The sequence below is a fragment of the Filicampus tigris genome, chromosome 4 (genome assembly GCF_054856515.1).
Source record: "Filicampus tigris isolate MCC_2025a chromosome 4, RoL_Ftig_1.0, whole genome shotgun sequence".
In the NCBI taxonomy this organism is placed as follows: Eukaryota; Metazoa; Chordata; class Actinopteri; order Syngnathiformes; family Syngnathidae; genus Filicampus; species Filicampus tigris.
The window spans coordinates 20263780-20284640 of NC_141220.1; the positions used below are offsets into that span (position 1 = coordinate 20263780).

Below are 20861 nucleotides of genomic sequence, written 5' to 3' on the forward strand. Positions count from 1 at the left end.
GGTACAGAGTGTGTGGACAGATTCAGCTTTGAAGGCTCATTAGAGCGTCACCTCTCCTTTCACGAAGGAGATCTCTTGACTGTCATTATGGCTACAGAGGTAAGGCTTGTAAGACTTGCTTGTGTGTTCTTTTTTCTTGAAGGAAACACTGCTCATCGCATGCACTATTTGCTCATTGTCTTGCAGGATCCAGAGTGGTGTATAGCTAAAAATGAAGCGGCTCATCATGGGGAAATTCCCACCAGGCGCATTCAGACATTGCATCACGACATGGCATCAGTGGAGAATTGCAGCAAGCTGAATCTTACGCCATGAGTACCCAAATGATGTTTGTTCATTTGCTCCCGGTGCAGAAAGCTTAAAGTGAACAGTTTCTGCGTCTGAAAGCAGCAGTGCCTCAACAATATGTGTAACTTTACGTTTTTCCTATACAAATATACAAATATTATACTGTTGATGTAAAATAATGGCGCCTCTGTGGTTGTCATTGCAGATGATTTCATGGCAAAATAACACGGCTCCAGGCCGAGCGCTTGCGCTCCCCACCAGAGATGGGCCTATTCTTGGTGAGAGAGAGCACCAACGTTCCAGGACTACACACTGTTTAAGCACCGAGGACAAGCTGGAGCACTACCGCAAGCTTACCATTGACGTGGAAGTGTATCTGGATGAATTAATCCAGCTGGTTGAGGTACAACCTAAAAGGAGCATTTTATTGTATCTCAGCCATATTTAATGTTCAGCACACATTGGCTACAACAGCTGCAAGATTCACTCAAAAAGCCAAATCATATAACATCAGGATATAAAAGAGTTGTCTTTTAATAAAGAAAACATGCAAAACTCTCTTCTAAAGGAGAAGTCAGCCCCAAAAATTCCTTTACAAGAATATGTGCAATGCAGGCCCACTAGTCAAAACACAACATTCTAATTAATATTGCATTTGTGGAATATGAGTTAAGTAGTAAAATCTACTTGTTTTCTTGTTTTTGTCCATTTCAGGGGGCAGCCTTTTTGCCTTCTGCTGTCGACTGAAAATTGCGCATATATATATATATATATATATATATATATATATATATATATATATATATATATATATATATATATATATATATATATATATATATATACAATATATATATATATATATATACAGTATATATACAGTATATATATTGCATATATATATATATACAGTATATACACATATATATATGTATATATATATATACAGTATATATATTGCATATATATATATATAAAAATATATATATATACACACACACACACACACAGAGTATATAGGGCCTCATAGTTCATGTTCATGTTCAACATGGCTGTGTTACACGTAAACGTGTTGCGCATGCGGAACCTTTCTCCCTGCCCCTCCGGACTTATTTGTTTGATGCACATCAGTGTGTGTCACGGCCAAATGTTACCTGAAAACACAGGCAGGCCCGTCGTCTTATAGACACTAAACTCTTCATAGCTCACTAACTTGTCGACATTTATGTTCTTTTGACGATGGACAAGAACAACGATGTCTTTTATCGAGAGCTCCCGAAAGTAGTAAGTCTAATTTATCGGCCAGTTATTTTTAAAGACAACACTGGAAAGAATTTGGGAAGTAAGGCAACTCTGATGGATTTCTTTTTCCCACCAGGAGCTGCACGCTCACCTCAACGGCTCGGTGAGCATCCAGACCATGGAGAAACTCATTAAGCGAAAGCCACATCTGAACATTGAACACCACATGACGGCCATCGACAAGGGCCAGCGGAGAACGTTGAATGAGTACGTAGACCACTTGCGTGCGCTGTAATCCTCGCTTGATCGCAGCGGCTGTTAATGACTCAACCGGGCGTGCGACAGGTGCTTTCAGGTCTTCAAGGTCATTCATCAATTGGTGGACACGGAGGAGGACATTCTGATGGTGATAATAAATATTATGATTTTTTAAAATGGTTTCCGCACGCATCATGGCATTGTTAGATCTTTCATTCTAGGTGACCACAGATGTAATCAAGGAGTTTGCTGGTGACGGTGTCAAATATTTAGAGCTTAGGAGTACACCAAGAGAGGAGAAGAAAACAGGTTTGAGACATTAAATGGATAGTTTCATACACCCATCCCTAGAGTTAAGTTGTTTCTCATGTCTCGTCGTTTTTCAGGGTTGACTAAAAGGAGCTACGTGGACACTGTCATAAAAGCCATCCAGCAGTGTAAAGAAGAGGAGGTGGACATTGATGTCAGGTTAGCACACAATGAATATCCTTCAGTGAAGAAACATTCTTACAGTGGCCACTATTTCTCCTGCAGGTTCCTAGTAGCCATCGATCGCAGGAATGGGACTGAGGTCGCCATGGAAACGGTGAAGCTGACCGAAGAGTACATGCTATCCGCTGACGGGCTGGTGGTTGGACTTGATCTCAGTGGGGATCCGACGGTACGCAAGTCATTCAACTGTCTTTCACAGTCGTCTTTTCATGGTGACTAATATACACACCAAATTTTTGCTACCCCTCTGTTGATAAAAGAAAAACCCACAGTGGTCACATAAATAACTTGAGCCTGATGAAACTAATAATAAATACAAATGTAATGAAAATTGACCAATGAAAATCAGACTTAGCGTTTTAAATGTGGTTCAACAGAATTATTTAAAAAAAACTCATGCAACAGGTCTGGACGAAAACGATGGCGGCCCTAGAAAAACTGAAAATAATTTCATCGTAGGGACATGATCAACCAAGGTGTGTCCTCTTAAAACTTGTCATCAGTCAGGTGGGCTATTTAAATGGTGACAAGTCGTTACTGTGCTGTTTGCTGACATGGTGTGCATCACACTTAAACATGGACCAAAGTAAGCGAAGGAGGGAGTTGTATCAGGAGATCCGAAGGAAAACTATAGGCAAGCACGTTAAAGGTAAAGGCTTTACAACCATCTCCAAGCAGCTTGATTTTCGAATGACTACAGTAAGTAAGTGAATCGGTCAAATTGAATATGAAAATAACAAACCGATAAATCACTGGTTAGTTTCTCCAGGAGTGCAATGCCCGTTCCAAGTTCCTCCATTCAATGAATGATACAACTTGATGTTGTTTTTCAGGTGGGCCATGGTAAAGACCTGCTTCCTGCCCTACAGCGAGCCAGGAACGGCGGACTCAAGTTATCGCTGCACCTCTCCGAAGTAAGACTTTCAAACGTGCACTTGTGGCCCACAACATTAGGAACGTGGGCCTATTGAGATCCAAGGCAACCAAAATATTAGAAAAGGCTCTCAGTGTGATGCAGGGAATTTCTGCACCACTGCAGACGTCAACCACAATAATAAAGCTTGGTCAATTGAGTGTAGTAAAATAATCAAATCAAGAATGAGATGTGTTGTTTTTGTTTGTCTAAACTGACAAAAGTGAAATAAACAAGGAACTTGTGCATTTTTTTTTCTTGATTTAAGACGACAGTGGATGTAAAACGTCTATACGCCCCTGTTCAAAGGTTAGCTTTTTGTGACGTGAAAAAATGAGACCAAGGTAAATCATTTCAAAACGTTTTGTTAACTCAGTTGAGGGGGGGAAAAAATCGAGATTAGGTAGAAATAACTAATAAATAAGGTGTGCACATTCTCTTATATAATAACAGTGTCAGGTGTGTGCGCGCCGACTCACATGAGTTTGAATGTGATTCGTTAATTCTTAACATAGCCACATTCCCAGTTAGAAGGGTGTGTGCACTGCACACTTTTTTACTTCTCCTCTTTAAAGTGGAAGTCAACCCCCAAAAATTCTTTACAATATGTTCCCTGTGCCTCCACTAGTCTATAAACGGCATTCTGATTAAAATTGAACAAAGGTGTGTCGACTTTTTAGCATCTGATTGTACGAGTATTTCAGAAGCAGCGCAATCATTCAGTCATGCAACATGAGTAAGCATATCAAGTGCAGGAGTTGGTTAAATCTGACACTTTGCGTCAAATGAAGTGTTGCGTTGGTGTTGGTCTCAGAGGAGGGGAAGTGCTGACGCATGGAGACGAATTGTCGCAGGTGCCGTCTCAGCTGGAGGAATCGGAGCTGCTGCTCAATCTGCCACCGGACCGCATCGGTCACGGCACCTTCCTGCATCCTGACGTGGGCGGATCGCAGAGCCTCGTTGACAAAGTGGTGAAGAATAACATCCCTTTGGGTAAGGCAGAGGTGACCAGTGACATTTTTACCACGTGTGTGAGCAAAACGTCTTACTCGTGACATTTTTCCACTATTGACATTTCTGTTCACTTGTACAGCAATTGGGGCACACTGGTAGAACAATGACGTTAGTAGTGAGGTGAAACGACACTAGTTGATGTGTCCCACCGGTGGTCGTAGTAAAGCGATTGTTAACTAGTAGCTGAATTATCCATGTACTAACACGCTCTAAAACAATTTAGTGCACTAGTAGAAGGCACACTAGTGGAATGACTATCTTAACTAGTAAGCGCTAGATGTTAATTAGTATTTAGTGTCACATGCACGCAATTTTCAAGGACATATTTCTAGTGTCATGCACTAGAGGAAAAAACAATATTGGTAAGACTGTTGTTCTACTAGTGCTCTGAATTGTCTTACTCGTGGGGACCAAATGCATTCAGCCCACGTGTTGGATAGCGAACTCAAGTGTGTGTTGATGGTTCAACAAGTTGTCTTTTTCCCCCGCCAGAGCTTTGCCTGACGTCAAACGTCATAGGACAAACCGTCCCATGTTACTCCAAGCATCACTTCAAGTACTGGTACCAGTTGGGCCACCCAAGTGTCATTTGTGTAAGTTTCACCCTCCTTTGAAACAGCTGCAATGACCCGCACTGATCCCTGGACTTCGTCTTGCCTTTTTCACCTTTAACGCTCGCAACCTTTAGGCAAAGCAGTTCACATTAGTCTGTGAATTGAACAAGGCATGTCAAATCGTTGTTTTGTGTACGTGGCCATTTTTTAATCCATAAAAGCAATTACAAGCATTCAGCTTGCACTGAAAAGGAATTGAATTCTAAATATTTTACTGAGATTAAGTTGAAAAAATAAAGAGAAAAAAGTTGTTTTAGATGTATTCGTGCAACATGTTTTTCTCATATTGGTGTGGTCCTAACTACATTTTAGTTTGTGTTTGTGTGTGCATATTAACATTCGCTGTTCAATATTACTGTTACTATTTACGACTATTTTTTCAGCATTGCGACTTCTGTCTTTGAAAAATTCAGCTGTGTCGGAAATTACGACTTTCCCTAAATGTAAAAATAGATTAATTTCCCTTGAAAGATAACTTTTTACAAATATCTTTATACTCAGAGCTGGGCACTTGACCCTTTTTTTTTTTGCCGGTCCGTCCCCCGTCCCCCGTCCGCGACCTGGGTATCCTTCCATCCTTGTCCCTCCATCCTCATTCATAAAAACAATCATCTTCCGACCCAGTCTGTCCTCGTCCTTCAGTGCTTCAGTCCTTACATTCTGTCGATCCGCCCCAATAAATAAATAATTAAATAAAAAAATAGCACCTCTGTGCACTCCTAAACATTATTTCAAGATCATTAGCTGGCTAATTTCCTGTGCCCATCCACTTTACCGGCTGGGAGTCTCGTAAGTGGATTGAATTGTTTACAACTGTTAAACCAAGACAGCATTTAGCTGCAACACAAGCCCGACGTGATGTGATGAAGATGATGGGGACATCAGGAGAATATTTAAGATTGAGTAATAACACAATACTATTGCGTTTTATTGCAAAACGTTTGCGTTTTAACGAAAGATGTTTTCAGGTTTTATAATATTGCAAAATAACGCAAGGCTATTTGAAGAGGAAACAAAGACTTCCACTTTTGGGTCATTTAAATGTATAGATTGGTAGAGATTTTTATGGTCTGAAGATGTCCCACACAAGAACATACTTAGCACGCAAAGGGATAAGGTATTAAATGTTAACCGTTAGTTAAAAGGGTTATGGTTGGAAAAAAAAAAAAAGAACCGGCATTGCCCGAATTAAAAACTTTAACTTTATTCTCTGTTGTATGTTTCAATTTATTTAGCCGTTTTAACATTCACCAGTTAAAAAAATAATTTACTAGTAAGACCTTTTCCTTCTTTATCTTGTAATATTAATATGGATCTTCTCTCAATGATTTTTATACAAATAATTAAAATTGCATTTAAAGACGATGTGAAGCAGATTCAGAGATTTGTCTCTACATTGTGCAAGTTTGAAGGTAATTGCTGGAAACTTGCAAAGGCGGAGAATTAAGCAAAGCTGGGCATTTTACCAAAAAATTGCAGCTAGACATTTTTCTGAAGACAGTATAGTTGAGCATTGTAAATAATTTTTGATGGTTTGTCCTCCGGCAGACGGACGACAAGGGCGTCTTCAGCACAGACTTGTCTCAGGAATACCAGCTGGCGGCGTCCACGTTCGGTCTGGATCACGAGGCCGTGTGGACGCTCTCCCGGCAGGCCATCGATTTCATTTTCGCCGCAGACGCCGTCAAGCAACAGCTGAAGCGCAAGTGGACTCAATTACAGCCGCTCGTGCTCAAATGACAGCTTCGGCCCCGCGTCGGCCAACCGCTTACCTCACTTTATAGAAAAGGGAAAACAACTAACTTTTTACGTCACCGAAGTCTTTGTAGCAATCGTAACATTACAACAAGTGAAAACACTTAATGCTGTTGTGTTTGACACACCCGCACTGAGGTGCACAACTTTAAACAAGAGTAATGAGACACTGTAGGCATGCCTATATATATTTGTTTATGTATATATTTGGCACACAAATTGTGATTAAAAAAAAATGTCAAATGCTCTTCTGTCCATTTCTTGCATTTAATAAAAAAAAAAAAAAAAACATCACAGTCCTTTTCGCAACATCCCAAATTCACTTGAATGTCTTCTTTCCAAATTTGCCATGTTTGTCCTTTTTCTTGAACTTTCCCTGCTGCATGGCCGCCTTCTTTTGCTTCCCGTGCTGAAGACCTCCATTGCTCGCCACGTCCTTTCCTGTGTCGAGTTTCCTCTTCTTGTCACTGTTGGGAACAGATTGAAAAGCACTAACATCTATTAGGCTGCATTTCTACAGCAGGATTAAGTGCCCATTTCTAATTGTAATGCCTAGTTCAGATTTTTTTTTCTTCCCAGTGTAACCACGTACTCCACTGGTTGTCATCTGCAATTATTTTCCCAGTTTAATTATCACTGGGAATACATTTACAACTCATTAATTTGTGTTCATTTATTGACTGTCCAGATTCCAGTTGTGTGTTATTAATTTTATTTGTTGTCAATCAGACTTCAGCTTTAAAGGGAAGTCAACCCAAACATATTTCTTTAAATATGTTCTATGGAGGCGCACTAGTTGAAACGCAGCATCCTGATAAATATTGCGTTTGTGGAATAAGAGTTAATCCACCTGTTTTTAGCCAGCGCTGGGGGTGGCCATTTTGTGATTTCTGTCGACTGAAAATGACATCACAGTAACACAATTACATCTACTTTGAAAACCTACCCCTGATCTTCAGCCCTACTTTGCAAACCTAACTCTAATTTGAAACCTTAACCGTAGTTTGCAACCCTAACGCTGCTTTGGAACCCACATTTGAAAATCAGCCCTGGTTTGAAACTACTTTGAAATCCTAAACCTGATTTGGAACGCTACCCCTAATTTTAAAACCTATGAAAACCTACTCCTATCTGAAACGCCACCCTTATGTGTACAGCCTACTTTGAAACCCTAACCCTAATATGAAACCATAACTCTACTTTCAAACACTATCCCTGGTTTGGAACTGTAACCCTGATTTGAAATCCTACCCCTGATCGCAAGCCCTAGTTTGAAACCCTAACCCTAATTTGAAACCTTAACCGTAGTTTGCAATCCTAATTTGCGGAGCTGGGCATTTTACTAAAAATTGAGCGTCCATCATTCATCAGCAGCCCTTCCGTCGTCCGCCATTCGCCTTTTTTTCCGGGGGAAAAAAATAGTACCCATCTATTGGCCATCTACTACGACTTGCCACAACCCACCCACCCCTTATACTATCTTCTAATCTTTTTTTTTTTTTTTTTTTTAATATTTTCACCCATCTCGGTGGATCTGGAATGTAACGTGCGATTAACGAGGATCACTATTTTGACGATGTCATATCCGTACGTTTACACTGAAGTCGCATTGGCAGACAACTGATTTGAAGAAATACGATTCATTTATGCTGCCACGATGCATATTCCAATTGTGTCACTTGAGCCATGCCATGCAAATGCGGCCTTCTGAGTGAAGGGTGCTCATCTTTCCTTACAGCACCTTTTAATGCTGACCATCGCCGTGTTCCCAGCTTTCTTCAGCACCTCGTCCCAGTCCTCGTCATGTCCGCGGATCTTGTACCTGGAACCGCAAAGGACTGCATCACATCGGCATCAAAACTTGTCATTTGTTGCACATGCTGAGAAGTGGCATACTTACTCTTCCAGCTCAAGTTCCTTCACTTTCTCTTTATCCTGCTTGTGTTTCTCCTCAAACTCCTTTGCCGCCTCATTCTGACCAAAGAGGAAACAATCTTCACTTTTGGTTGTCACAGTATTCATTTATAGTATGAATTAATTGGCTCATTGATTTGTTGTAGATACTCTAACAAAACAATTGCAGAATGATAACACTAAAAAAAAGGTTTAATTATGAATCAATAAGGAGAATGAATTATTTTAATATTAAAATTGACTATTTTACATATTTTTAAAAAACTTTTGGGGGGGCTGTTATTTTGAAATTCTGGGGAAAAAAATGAATAGTTGGAACAGTTTGAATCAATCAAGAAATTTGGAAGTTAGAGGTAAATATCCCAAAATGTTAATTTTTGACTTTTATTTTGAAATTCTGAGAAAGAAAATTGGCTTGTTGGGAAAGAAATGTGGAAATTAGAGGTAACCCCCCGAAATTGTAATTCTGGACTTTAATTTTGAAATTCTGCACATTTGTTTTTTTTTCCCCCCTTGAATACTTGGAAAAGTTTGAATCAGTCAAAAAATGCGGAAATTATAAGTAAAACACCAAGTATTAATGCAGGCCTTTTATTTTTATTTTTACCAGATCATCGTGAAGGCTTTGGACAGTCGGCTCCATGGTGATGTTTTTAGTTGTTGCCATCTCGTCTTCGATGGCCTTTTCTTGGATGCTGGTAAAAATCTACAACATACAGGGTGTGTCTCATTAGGGGGGGGATCATAAAGCATATTCGACATAACATTCAAGCATAAGACTATAATTGAATATGTTACATAACTGTATTCAGTACTTAAATAGTTCAACACAAACAAACCACCTTCACATGAGCTTCACCAGTAGTATATGACATCAAACATGGAAAACCATACTGCATGTGCACCAACACTTTACACAAATGCTATTTAGTAATTAAACACACACTTTATTCATATTTGAAAAAAATGTCATGTCTGAAACTATACAACCGAATGGCACATGACCGGAGAGAGCCAATCACAAGCGTCGCCTTTAGAGGGAAGAAGTGGTTTGAAAAGAAAAAAAAGGAGATAGAAAAAAAAATCTGAGCTTTATGGGTAATTTTTCAAATGGAACTAATATTGTAATGGAAATTTACAAAAGCAACTGTAGCTGAATTACACATTTTCTCACAGTAATGTACACATACATAAGCTTAGTAATTAAATTTAGTATTTGTAAAATCTCACAACAGAGAAAAAAAAAACTGGCAAAAATGTGCTATTTTTAATTTTGTTTGTTGTTACAAAAATGTTACATTTTTGCCTATTTGATGAGAGCTAACATTGTCCGTCCGTTTAATCGGTCGGGCCCAAATAGCGCCGGCCGTGAACTCACTTGCACAAATTTGCGCACGAGGCGGTTGAAGAGGCCCATGAGCTGCGAGCTCGGCAGGTCCAACTCCTTCTCCAGCCGGTCCACCGATTTGTGTTGCAGTCCGATGCCCAACAGCATTGCCTGGAAAAAAAGTTCCTATTCAGGCAGGGCTTTGACGCCATCTCAGGGCGTTACAGAAAGCGCATGCAAAACCGCAAACAGCTGAACTGTTCAGCAATTAACTTCAGAGAGGTGAAGTCTTCGAAATTCATGAATCGCAAAGGTGGCTTACACACTGCGCCGCTGACAGAGAGACGTCGCCCAGCTGCTTGAGGAAAAACAAGCGCGCCACGGTCGGGACCAGGTCCATGATGAGGTGGTAGTCCACCATGTTGCGCGAGTACAACTCCAGACGCTTGAGGTCGTACGGGCTGAAGTGGACCGCCAGCTCCGAGGCGCTCATAGCTGCGAGAAGAAGCAGGGAAAACGAATAAGCTCCGAGACGGCGCCGAGGGGCGCTCCCGTGTCGGCCTACCACTCGTGGCCTCCTTGGTGCTCTTGTTCTGCAGGATGCTGAGGGCCAGGCTCGGCGGGAAGCTGCTGAACTGGTAGGAGAGCAGAGACAGGAAGCGCCTGCGGAAATCTGAAGGGAGAAACGAGGCTCGGTGGGGGATACAAAAATGAGACCAGAGAAGACCAGGGAAGCGGCGCGGCCGTTGACCTTTCCAGAATGCGGACAACCACTGGCTCTGCTGCTCCTCGCTGTGCAGCTCCTTCACCATGACGCACGAGTGCTCTCCTGTCAGGTCGTTCTGCCAAAGCAAAAACGTGCATGAAGACGCGGCAAACAAAATGGACGCTGCCTGGCCTCACACTCTTGCGTTATTTGGCTGGAAACGTGGGTTCGGTCAAGAAAATTACAGCTTTTGTGATGCAGCTGTGATTGTTTTTAAAGTGCCCTATAAATAAAGTGGGAGTTCTTTCAAAGGGGGCAAATTCAGCAACACTGGATCAAATACTTTGAGACGACAGCAATCTCCCATACTTACGGGCGTTTGTCTCAAGTAGACCGGAGCGTAACCCGCTTTCTTCCAGAATCTGCCAGATTGAAAAAAAAAAAAGACATCTTTCACCTTTTGATCTTGCTGTGCTGCTCCCACACGGAAGTGTCCTCACTTGAGCAGTTGAGTCGTGAGCCCGTAGCAGACCCCTAAATAGTCCAGTCGCTCAGCTCGCCTCTCGCTCAGCTTCAGCAGCAGCGGCGGGAGCTCCTTGCGAGGCGTCACCACCTCCTCCAGGAGCGTGACGGCCTGAGACCACATCACATTTGTGTCTCGTCGCTTTAAATTCATCGGCAGGGTTAAAAAATGATGGGACCTTTCAATCTTGGAAACTTTCCAACATGAGGGTTGGCTATTAATAGAGAATTTAAATATAGTTGGGGAAAAGATATTTTCGAATCATCTTGCTTAAAACAACTTGTCCCAATTTACAAGTGGCTTGGTTGAATTCCCACGGCAAGTTTCCGATTTGAAATATTCCCACAATCCCCAAGCTTGCCTTCTTCCCATGGACATTTACAGGAAGCGTTGCAGCCCTTTTTTTTTTTTTTTTTTTTTTTTTGCAAGCCTCGTCATTAGCCGATGTGAATTTATTCAACCGAAATACCTCACTGCTGACGGTCGTGATTTTGTTGTGCTGTGACGCCGTGCTCTCATCCATGGTGGGGAACTTGCCCTCGTAGTACATCTGCAGCAGCTGGAGCACTCGCGAGCCGTAGCCCATCTGTTGGCCACAAAGGAACTCTGGTTACACACACGGTATGGACAAAAGTATTAGCGCACCGACATGAAGTACAAATGCATGAAAATATGGGGTTGGTTCACATCCTTTCTGCAAGAACAGCTTCCATTCTCCTGTGAAGACTTTGTGTCTGTTTTTGACTTTTGTGAGGTCACAAATATTAGATTTAGTTGAACCCAAAGGGATTTGATGACCATAGCAGTCGCAGCTAATAGTCTTAATTTGGGATAGACCAATTTTTATCGGTCGGGCCGATTATTGGCGCAGATATTCGGTGTTTTGACGAATATCGTCAGTGACCGTTTTTTAAAAAATCAGATTGATTTTTTAAAAAAATCAATTGATAGTAAATCAATTTAAAACAGTGTTGAAATCAAAACAAAGATAGGTAGAAATGTTACCATTTTTACATTTTGGAGGACTTCATTTACTGTAGAAAACTATATGGAGCTAGTGTTGTGGTTTTCATTGAACTTTTGAAGACACGCTGACCACCCTGGGTGCTCCTTGAACTTCTTGTTAGAATTTCATACAGATAGTAAAACATTTAAAGTAACAATAATAATAAAATAAAAAAAATCTATGAAATAAATAAACATATGCTTAAAGACATTTCAACAAAGAGTTGTAATTTTTTTTTTTTTTTTTAGATTTTGATGCCAATGTTTTCCTTTTTACTGAAAAAAACAAACTGAACAAAATGACCTTCTCCAAACTCTTCCCACTAATTCGGAAGCATGGAAATATCCTAAAATAACTGCAATATATAATCATAATAGGTTAATTATCTAATTTTTCATCCACTGAAACTCACTCGCAATAGGCAGGAAAAACTTTTCTATCTATAGGTGACCTAGCCCATCTGTCACTTTCAAAATCAAATGCTGCCTTTGAGCATTGAAATTTGCCCACCTTTGCCATGTAAAAGACATTACAGGAGAGAAGACTGGTTCAAAACAATTTTGTGTCCTCTTACCCCTTGATAGTCTGGATTTACAGCGATTCGCACCACTCTGCCTCCAGACAGGCTGCCAAACTCCACATCTTGGAACTGGAGGCAAAAGGCTCAGTGAGACAAATTCCAAACAAAAGACAATTTTATGATCCAGTTTCTGAGCACCTGTTCAGACACGGTCCAAGGAATAAGATCACCCGAGGCTTTCTGCCCTCTAGAGAGGCTGTTGAGGATGGACTGGCGGGATATTTCGCCTTCCAGACACACCTGCACAAGAATAACATAACATGAAGAAAGATGTACCGTATGGAAAAGTGCATGTGGGAATACTTTTTATAGTACTGTACAAGTAATCGTAAAGTCGACAATGCAAAAAAACAGAATGCAGCAAAGAAGATCTTTTTGTTATTGTACCAGTAATACTAAAAATGAGCCTCATCGTTAGCATGTACAACGGTTTACTCTGAACATTGTACACAAGACATGATGCTCTGCTCCATTTCCATGTTTACTACCTGCACCACAGCGAGGACCTCGGGTAATGAGTTCTGAGTGGGGGGAACGGGGGGCAGAAGACAGAAGAGGTGATGGGCCGGCGCGTCAGACAACATCTGCAAGTCGTTGGGGGAATTCTGGAGGGGAACAGGAGAGGTCAGCGGCTGACCAGAAGAAGAAACGAACAAGTAGAGAAGCAGTTTAAGGTCTCACCTTGTAGTGGGATGCCACATAAAGAGCCATCAGCCTCTGCAGGAAGGCCTCGGACGCCTTGTGGTAGCAAAACAGAGTGTCCCTGTTCACGTAATATCTAAACGCAGGTTAAGTTTAGAACACTCGTTCCATCTCAAAGAAACATGCAAGGAGTGGGAGCAAATGCTGTTCATTACTATCGGCGACGAAGCGCCATCCTAGTTTAGAACATTTTAGCCACTAGGCAACAGACTACAGAAGAGTCAACAGGGTAATTATGTTAAAAGGTCCTTTGCAGCAGTGAACAATTTGCACTTCTAGGGTCTAATGTTAATATTTATTTCATTGGCATCAACATTCCAACAATCCATGCACAACATATTTTTATTTTTTGTGATTTTTTTTTTTTTAAATAAAAAGGTAGCAGTCGACTGTTGACCGTTTTCATGCGAAGACATTTTGATTGATATTTGTTTATTTGGCATAGAAAGAAATAAAAACAAATGATTAACAATATCGCTCGACAATAGCTACTAGGGATGAAAACAATCGTTTTTTTCGATGCATCGTTCGGCGTATTAAAAAGATTCTGAATTGATTCATGGGTATTAATAATTAATATTTAAAGTTTAACTAAAAAAAACTAAAAGCATGCGCGAGCGATTACGTGCGTTTGTACGTCAGCGTCTGTGCTAGGCTAAGCTAATACGTGACAAGATGGCGGAACAAGCGAACCCGCATCAAAGTGTGAAATATAAATCTATACTCTTCCTTAGGATTTTTGGTTGGAAAAAAAAGATACAAGTGTTTTACATGGACTACAAAATGTAAGCCAAGGTAGTGATGCATCGGAATCGCAATCGAATCGTGAGGTACCCCTTGATTCCCACCCCTATTAGCCCACCCCTAAAGTCCTAATTAGCTCCGCTTCCACGAGACCGCGAGGAGGCCGTATATCGACAAGTACTGAAACTTCTTGATGGAGGAAAAAAGGATACAGCTCACAGCTTTGTGGAAGAGGACAACCGGAGATGAGTCTCGGAATGCTCAGGCAGTCCAGGCAGAGCAGCTCATTGAGCCACTTCTCCACCGCGTCACCCGCTGCGTACCTAATGGACTCGTGCAAGCTGACCTCGTGGAGAGTGCGAGCTGCGCGGGGGAGCCGACAGACAAGTCAGGCGCTACAATGGGAAGGCTACTTAACTGTACGCTCCATACGTAGTACGTACCTGCTGCTAGCCTGGCCGTGGTGGTGCTCCTGTTCTCGGCTGACATGTTCTGTTGGCTGTCTGCGCTCTGCTGCCTCAACTGCTGGATCAGTTTGAGGGAGAGGGAGCGACCGGTGCCTTCATAGCTGCACAGTCAAACGGAATCAAGCTTAAAAATTAAAAAAAAAAATCTAACTTTGTTAAGATCTAGAAACACTCCGCTTTGATTGAAGCTGAATCAAGAGGTAGTCATTTAAAAAAGTTATTACCGCCGTTGCAGTTTGCAATTGACTCATTTTTAGTCGGGCTGTCAAAAGTTAAAGCATTAACGATTCAGTTAAATTTACTAAAGCTTTAAAAAAAAAAAAAAAAAAAAAGACCTCTGATGACCTCTGCTCACTTTGCAGCCAAACTTAGGAGACCACTGTCTCAAAGACGGACTTTTACGTAGTTGGACTTTAAAATGTTGCTCAACGACTCATTGGAGAAATCCAAAATAACTTGCGCACTTTGCAAAGCCAAATTCAAATAGCATATTAGTGGTACAGCTTTGGTGTATGGTTCAACAGTTGTATTTTACAGGAAAAGAATCATATTCAAGAATCAAAGAAAGCTATTAGAACAGTATTTGAATAGAAATACTTAAAAAAAAAATTCCAATCAATTACAATATTTTACTCAAGTAAATATCTGTGCCAATCTTAATAAAATTGTAGTTGAAAACTACGATTAATCTGGATAAATTATGGAATATTTCGCGATTATTATTATTTTTTAAATAATCGCTTGACACCACAAATCTTTAGCCTCCTATTTTTGCAGTACGACCCAGTGCAGTTCTAAATTAGAGGAAGGAAGCAGCACAGAATGTGTGTGCTAATTTTCTCATTCAAGTTAAATCAAACTTATTTCCTGTTCCTATTCATATAATTCACATAAATATTCAAACACCAAAAATTCTACATTTTTACATAATCACCACCAGTTTCCACATATATTGACCGAATCCAAAATATTCCAACTTCGACATGTTCAGCTCATTGTATATCATTCAATTTCAAATCATTCCATACGTTTTTATACAGCATTTCAGCCTTCACATTATTTCTTCACAAATTGTATTCTCTAGTACCAAAATGTGGGGCAAACACAACACTGCTTATCGCTCAAAGAACACAAAAACTACATTGAAGAATTGTACTGGCAGCATCCTGCTTTGTGGCTGTTTTTCTTCAAATGAAACTGTGGCCCAAGTCAAGGTAATGTACAGGGCAACTGCTCTTTCGTCTTCAGCATTTTTGCTCATTTACGCATTTGCGCTATGAGTTGGCTTGTGTTTGTTTTTCATTACGCTCAAAACAAAGAAATGAAATGAAAGGTGGGGGGAATTATGAACAGTTCTAAATGTCAGTCAGCGTTAGCACAAAAGCTCCATCATTCCGCTAGAAAGCAAAGGCAAACAAAAAAAAACTGTCAGGAAAAAAACACGAGACTATTTGTTGTCTATTTGGGGTTAATAAGAGGCATATTAAATTGTGTAAGGTGTGTATTGACTCCCATTTTACATGAGTTTAAAGGTGATTGGTTAATTTTAAACGCAGCCACATTCCAGTTATAAGAGGATATGCACACTATCACCACATTATCTCGGTTGTTTCTTTTACCTCCCCTCTTGAAAAAAAAAAAAAAATCTGTGGAATTTTACAGGTCACATGTATGATGGAAAATATTTTAAAATAATTTCTTTTTTTGCATCACAGAAACCTTACTTTATATTGACTGTACATGGTACCTAACATACTCAGCGAAAATGTACCGACCCGTTGATGGTGGAGGCCATGAAAACCAGATAAGGTCCCAGCAGGCTCTTGACTAGAGGTAAGGGGATGGCTGCAGCCTCATCAATCACCAAAAGTTCAGCCTGGCCTAGTTTGACAGCGTCACCTGGATGGATATACTGCAGACAAAGAGATTTGTGCGTCTCTCTAAGCAATGCACACACAAAACCGATAGGAAAAAGGTGTTTACCTGAATGGTCTGCCTGTGCTCTTTGAAGACGTTCACCCTCACGACCGCTTTGTTGAACTCTGGATTCAGCGACTGGATGATCTCATAGTCCAGATGCTCCTACGCGAGGCGAAGAGGACGTGAAGCACAGGGCGATAAACAAGCGGTGACGCTGGTGTGTACTACCTGATACTGAAGTGCATCGAAGCCTTTAAAGATGAACTCAAACATGGTGTGGAGATTGTCTGGGCTTGGCGAAGTTACAAAGATGTTGGAGTAGCTGCAAACAACATCAGAACACTGTTAGAGGCTTCTCAAAGTTTTCCTTTGTTCCATTATGTTGTCGGAGCAGCACTTCCGTGAGACGCATTCCTTGTGATCCATCCACGCATAGCGCGGCTTTTCATACTCAGTCAACGTATTCCTACCCAAAGGCCACAGCTCCAGCGACAGCCAGCCCCAGCGCGGCAGATTTGCCTCGGCCACGGGCAGCCGTCAGAGCCACGGTGCTCCTCAGGGTCTTCTCCGAGATGGCCATGATGAACTTCAGCACGGCTTTGGCCTTGCCAAGAACACACGTCATTAGATAATGCTACAAATTCCAACACGGCTGACGTTCTCCTGACACAGTTCGGAGTTCGGCCGCAACCTTCAGGATCAATGTGCCCCCAATGACATGCAAATCTTCACTTGAACCGACGTCATGGACGCGAGAGGTCGGAATCACCCGTGAGAGATATCTCTGCAGACTTTTAGTGGCTTTTTTCATAAGGGGCATTGAAGGAAGAACAAATCTCCAGCCTTGAATTTAAAGCAGTAATACTCTTTTGACACCATACTGTATATGTTTTCAACTGTTATAAAAGGTAGAGGAGTTTTTCTGTTTTACTAGTTCGAGTGGAGCACTTTTTGAATTTGTATAATAGTTAAGTATGCGACAAAATGAAATGAAAAGGATTCTTTGCCAGATTCAGTGTTTTTTCAGTTTTTGTTTAGTTATTAATAGTTTATTAATTAAGTAATTAATAATTTATTTTCAAACTTCTATCATGATACATTAAAATCTGCCTGAATCATTAATAAACATTTTATCATGAGTGACATTTGTCCGTGAAGCAGAGTTTTTCTATTGCCATTATTGTTCCAAAATACAAACAAATCCGCGGTCAACCAGCATTCCGGCTGAATTGATGTGTTCAGCGCAAAGGTTATTATAGTTAACGAGAATTAACAAAATAACTCAAGCTAAAATAGAAAGAAACTGTTTTGTCAAGTAAATAAAATAATATTGCTTTTCTTTAAATGAGAACTAACTCAGACTACAATTTACGTGTACAGACTAAGACCACCTTATAATTACAGTGAAAATGTCCTTTGTTTTCATCTTTGTCAATTAACTTCATACATGAGTTTTCGGGCTTGATCCTAAATGTTTGGCTCTGAATAATGTCTATCAAGCAATCCAGCTAACTGTCTATCCATGTTTTTACCGTTGGACAGAAATGTTCCATATTAGAATTTTTTTTTTTAAATCTCACGCTAAAAATAAAACTAATACAAATTGAACTAAAACGAAACAAAAACATAGACTAATAGAAACTCACAAAGTCGATCAAATTACAACTAAATACAATTGAAAAAATGAAAAACAAAAATGCCAAACTATTATTACCCCGGTTCAGTGTTTAAATTTTGTACATTCAGTCAACTGGATTTTCACCTGGTCCATGGTCTTGCAGTTATCCACCAACACCCCAACTGGCTGAGTGTCCTGAAGAGTCTCCTTGAGGTCCTTGAGCTCCTGTTCTTTTGGAGATAAACCATCCTCCTGAGGCAGAAGGGGGGGGGGGGGGGGGGGGGATGATTAGCTCCAGAGCACTGAGCCAACAAAAAAGCAAAGTGGTGTTTTATGTATGGGCACCTGTGTCTTTGGCGGAACAGGCTTGATGTTAGCCATGTGGCTGGAGATGGGCAGGATGTTGAGTTGGTCGTCAATGACGACACAGTTTTTACAGGAGGCAAGGGACAGGATGAACCTAAGGAACGATAAGAGGAACATTTATATCACACTAATACTAACTAACACTAATATCTGTAAAAATGTTCCAAATGTGAACAGAATTGACCTCTCGTTGAACCTTCCAACCACATCCTGATGAGCCTCCGTTCGGTAACGAGCATGCACGTCCTGGAAGAAGAAAGAGTTCACAATAATTACTGTATCATGTAATGTACAAAGAGGTGCAGCATGGCTAGATTAGTTTAGTTTAAGAGAGACTATTTTATTTTATTGCTCGCACAATTCAGATATGCGGACCTGCATTGTGGAAAAGCTGAAAATTACCATGGTCATTGTGTACAGCTGCTTGAGGGAGTTCACGGTCCGTAACAGTATGACTACAATACCGCCGCCTTCAACTGTCTCGACAGTTCTGGCTAGGAGGTTGGGAGTGAGGGCTTCAAAATCCTGTGCAAGAAGGTTAAAAAAAAAAAAATTTTAAAAAAAGAGAAAGCTCACAATCTCATCTCCACTTTCATTTGAGCAATGCAGGAGATGGAAAATGTTTGTAAGCGCTGATGGACTCACCTGTAGGACACACATGCCAAAAGTGTTTCCCAGTATCTTGTGGGTCTCATTGTAGTAACAGTAGCGAATGTTCGTGGCAGCGACGAAAAGCTCAAATGGGTCATCCTGATTCAGATTCAATGTGCCCGTTTTTATTTTCTTCTGCAGTTGCTTCATACGTTTCTTGCGATTGCTGGTTGAACACATGCGTGTTAAATAGTTAAAAACAACAAACAAACAAGGCGTGAATAAGAGAGAGGTACGTGTATTGTCACCTGCTGAAGCCAAGTTCTTTTTTGTAGCACCACAGAACAGACGGTCGTGCTCGGACGCTTGCTTTGGACAGCATGTGATGCAGAATCACCACCTGGACCATAATCCCCAAATAAATTACTGCTGAGTGCCAACAAGAGCAAATGCAGTAAAAGAATCAGGACGTTACCTGATCTCTTCCACGATCTCCCACCACGACAAACATGGTGCGATGCTGCAGGGCGACTCCATTCTCGATCTGGACACGAATGCGGTTGTCAACCTTCTTGCGGACAGTAGCCATTGTTTTGCTGGGGAAACACCGAGAGATCACTCACTTTGGTACCTGGCTTAATAGATAGCACGTTATAGAATGCGGTTATAGCTTTTAGGAACACGGAGTTAAACTGACACACCTCAAGAATCACAGCTGAAATAGCCTAATGTATAAGCATTGTTCTCTAAAATAAAATTAAGTGAAAGCTGTCAAGCAAAACCGCCAAATATTAATAAAATTACACTGAATAAAAAATTGCATTTCTTATTTTTTTTAAGTACGCCGTGTTTCGTATGCAGAGGTAAAGAATTATAAAGTGGTAAAATATGATTTAAGCGGATCTTAACAGCATTGGGCTGCAACACAACATCGCAAGCGTCAACATGATTGTTCATTCAATAAATTGTAGCATGTGATATGTCTGAATGAATGTCTATGTGAAACAAATAGAAACCAAACAACATATGGATACCAGTATAATAATTCACTTGTTACCTTGTATTTCTAATACGCTTTCCAAAATGCCCAAAGTCGAAACTTTCGTTTAAACGGTGGACGCCATCATGCTGTTGATAAATTCACATGGAGCGAGACAGGAGACACGTTTCATGAAGGACCCCTTGCTATGACGTCATTTCTCTGCGACGTTGGTCCTACTTAAAATAATTATTTTTTTTACTGCACGTGCAGTCCAAGCAAAATTTAACTAAGTTGAAGTTTTTTTTACTTCTCACTTTTCGGGTTTAACAAGTGACAGCAATTGTGTCATTCCGCGCTGGCTACATGTGTGTATGGATTTTGAGAAAGAAAGGTTTTTAAGCTCAATAAACGGGCAACTTTATTAGCGCTTGAAAGCGATTGCTTTCAAACTGCGACGGTGTGTCAAACACATCAACTTTTTGAGTCAAATATGTAAAAATAGTATTCAGCGTTTATTGCTTGTAAAAATGTTTATTCACATTTGAAACAATATGTCACCAGGTGCCACAGTAACAGTTAAAAGAAAAACATGTACCGTTAGTTAATTGAAATGTCAATTGCTGGATTCATTCTAATATAAAGTTATGCAATACAAAATCATGTGGGGGACTAGTTTTAGTGGTTACCAAACCTGCCGCAGTTCTTGGATTAAAATCTTGACTCAGGCCTTCCGTCACTGCATGGGTTTTCTCCAGCTTCTTCCCACTTTCCACGCAAAGTAGGTTGATTAGTTGTGTGCTGTGACTGATTGACTCGCCATATCTTGCCCATTGTCAACT

At 40.6% G+C, this 20861-nt stretch overlaps 2 protein-coding genes across 3 annotated transcripts; one reads left to right on the forward strand and one right to left on the reverse strand.

The window, feature by feature from the left end:
• Positions 1-1317: 1317 nt before the first annotated feature.
• On the forward strand, positions 1318-6823 carry mapda (N6-Methyl-AMP deaminase). The gene is made up of 10 exons (XM_086027811.1): positions 1318-1572; positions 1667-1797; positions 1876-1936; positions 2010-2097; positions 2175-2256; positions 2323-2449; positions 3114-3194; positions 4048-4186; positions 4700-4800; positions 6370-6823. The coding sequence occupies exons 1-10, from the start codon at positions 1528-1530 to the stop codon at positions 6559-6561; spliced, it is 1047 nt and encodes a 348-aa protein (XP_085883937.1). The 5' UTR covers positions 1318-1527; the 3' UTR covers positions 6562-6823.
• Positions 6751-20851, reverse strand: nat10 (N-acetyltransferase 10). Of its 2 annotated transcripts, none has more exons than XM_086027809.1 (29): positions 20714-20851; positions 19516-19636; positions 19349-19440; positions 19095-19266; positions 18852-18974; positions 18634-18695; positions 18429-18543; positions 18228-18335; positions 16936-17069; positions 16694-16787; positions 16529-16627; positions 16321-16457; positions 14522-14646; positions 14291-14441; positions 13314-13410; positions 13121-13237; positions 12771-12872; positions 12627-12701; positions 11516-11632; positions 11024-11157; positions 10897-10945; positions 10569-10659; positions 10383-10490; positions 10140-10312; positions 9869-9988; positions 9098-9196; positions 8477-8550; positions 8318-8398; positions 6751-7043 (listed from the first exon to the last, which is right to left on the reverse strand). In XM_086027809.1, the coding sequence occupies exons 2-29, from the start codon at positions 19627-19629 to the stop codon at positions 6896-6898; spliced, it is 3111 nt and encodes a 1036-aa protein (XP_085883935.1). In that variant the 5' UTR covers positions 19630-19636; positions 20714-20851; the 3' UTR covers positions 6751-6895. The 2 variants fall into 2 exon arrangements, with proteins under 2 accessions (XP_085883935.1, XP_085883933.1); XM_086027807.1 differs by lacking the exon at positions 20714-20851 and adding an exon at positions 20098-20229.
• Positions 20852-20861: the final 10 nt, after the last annotated feature.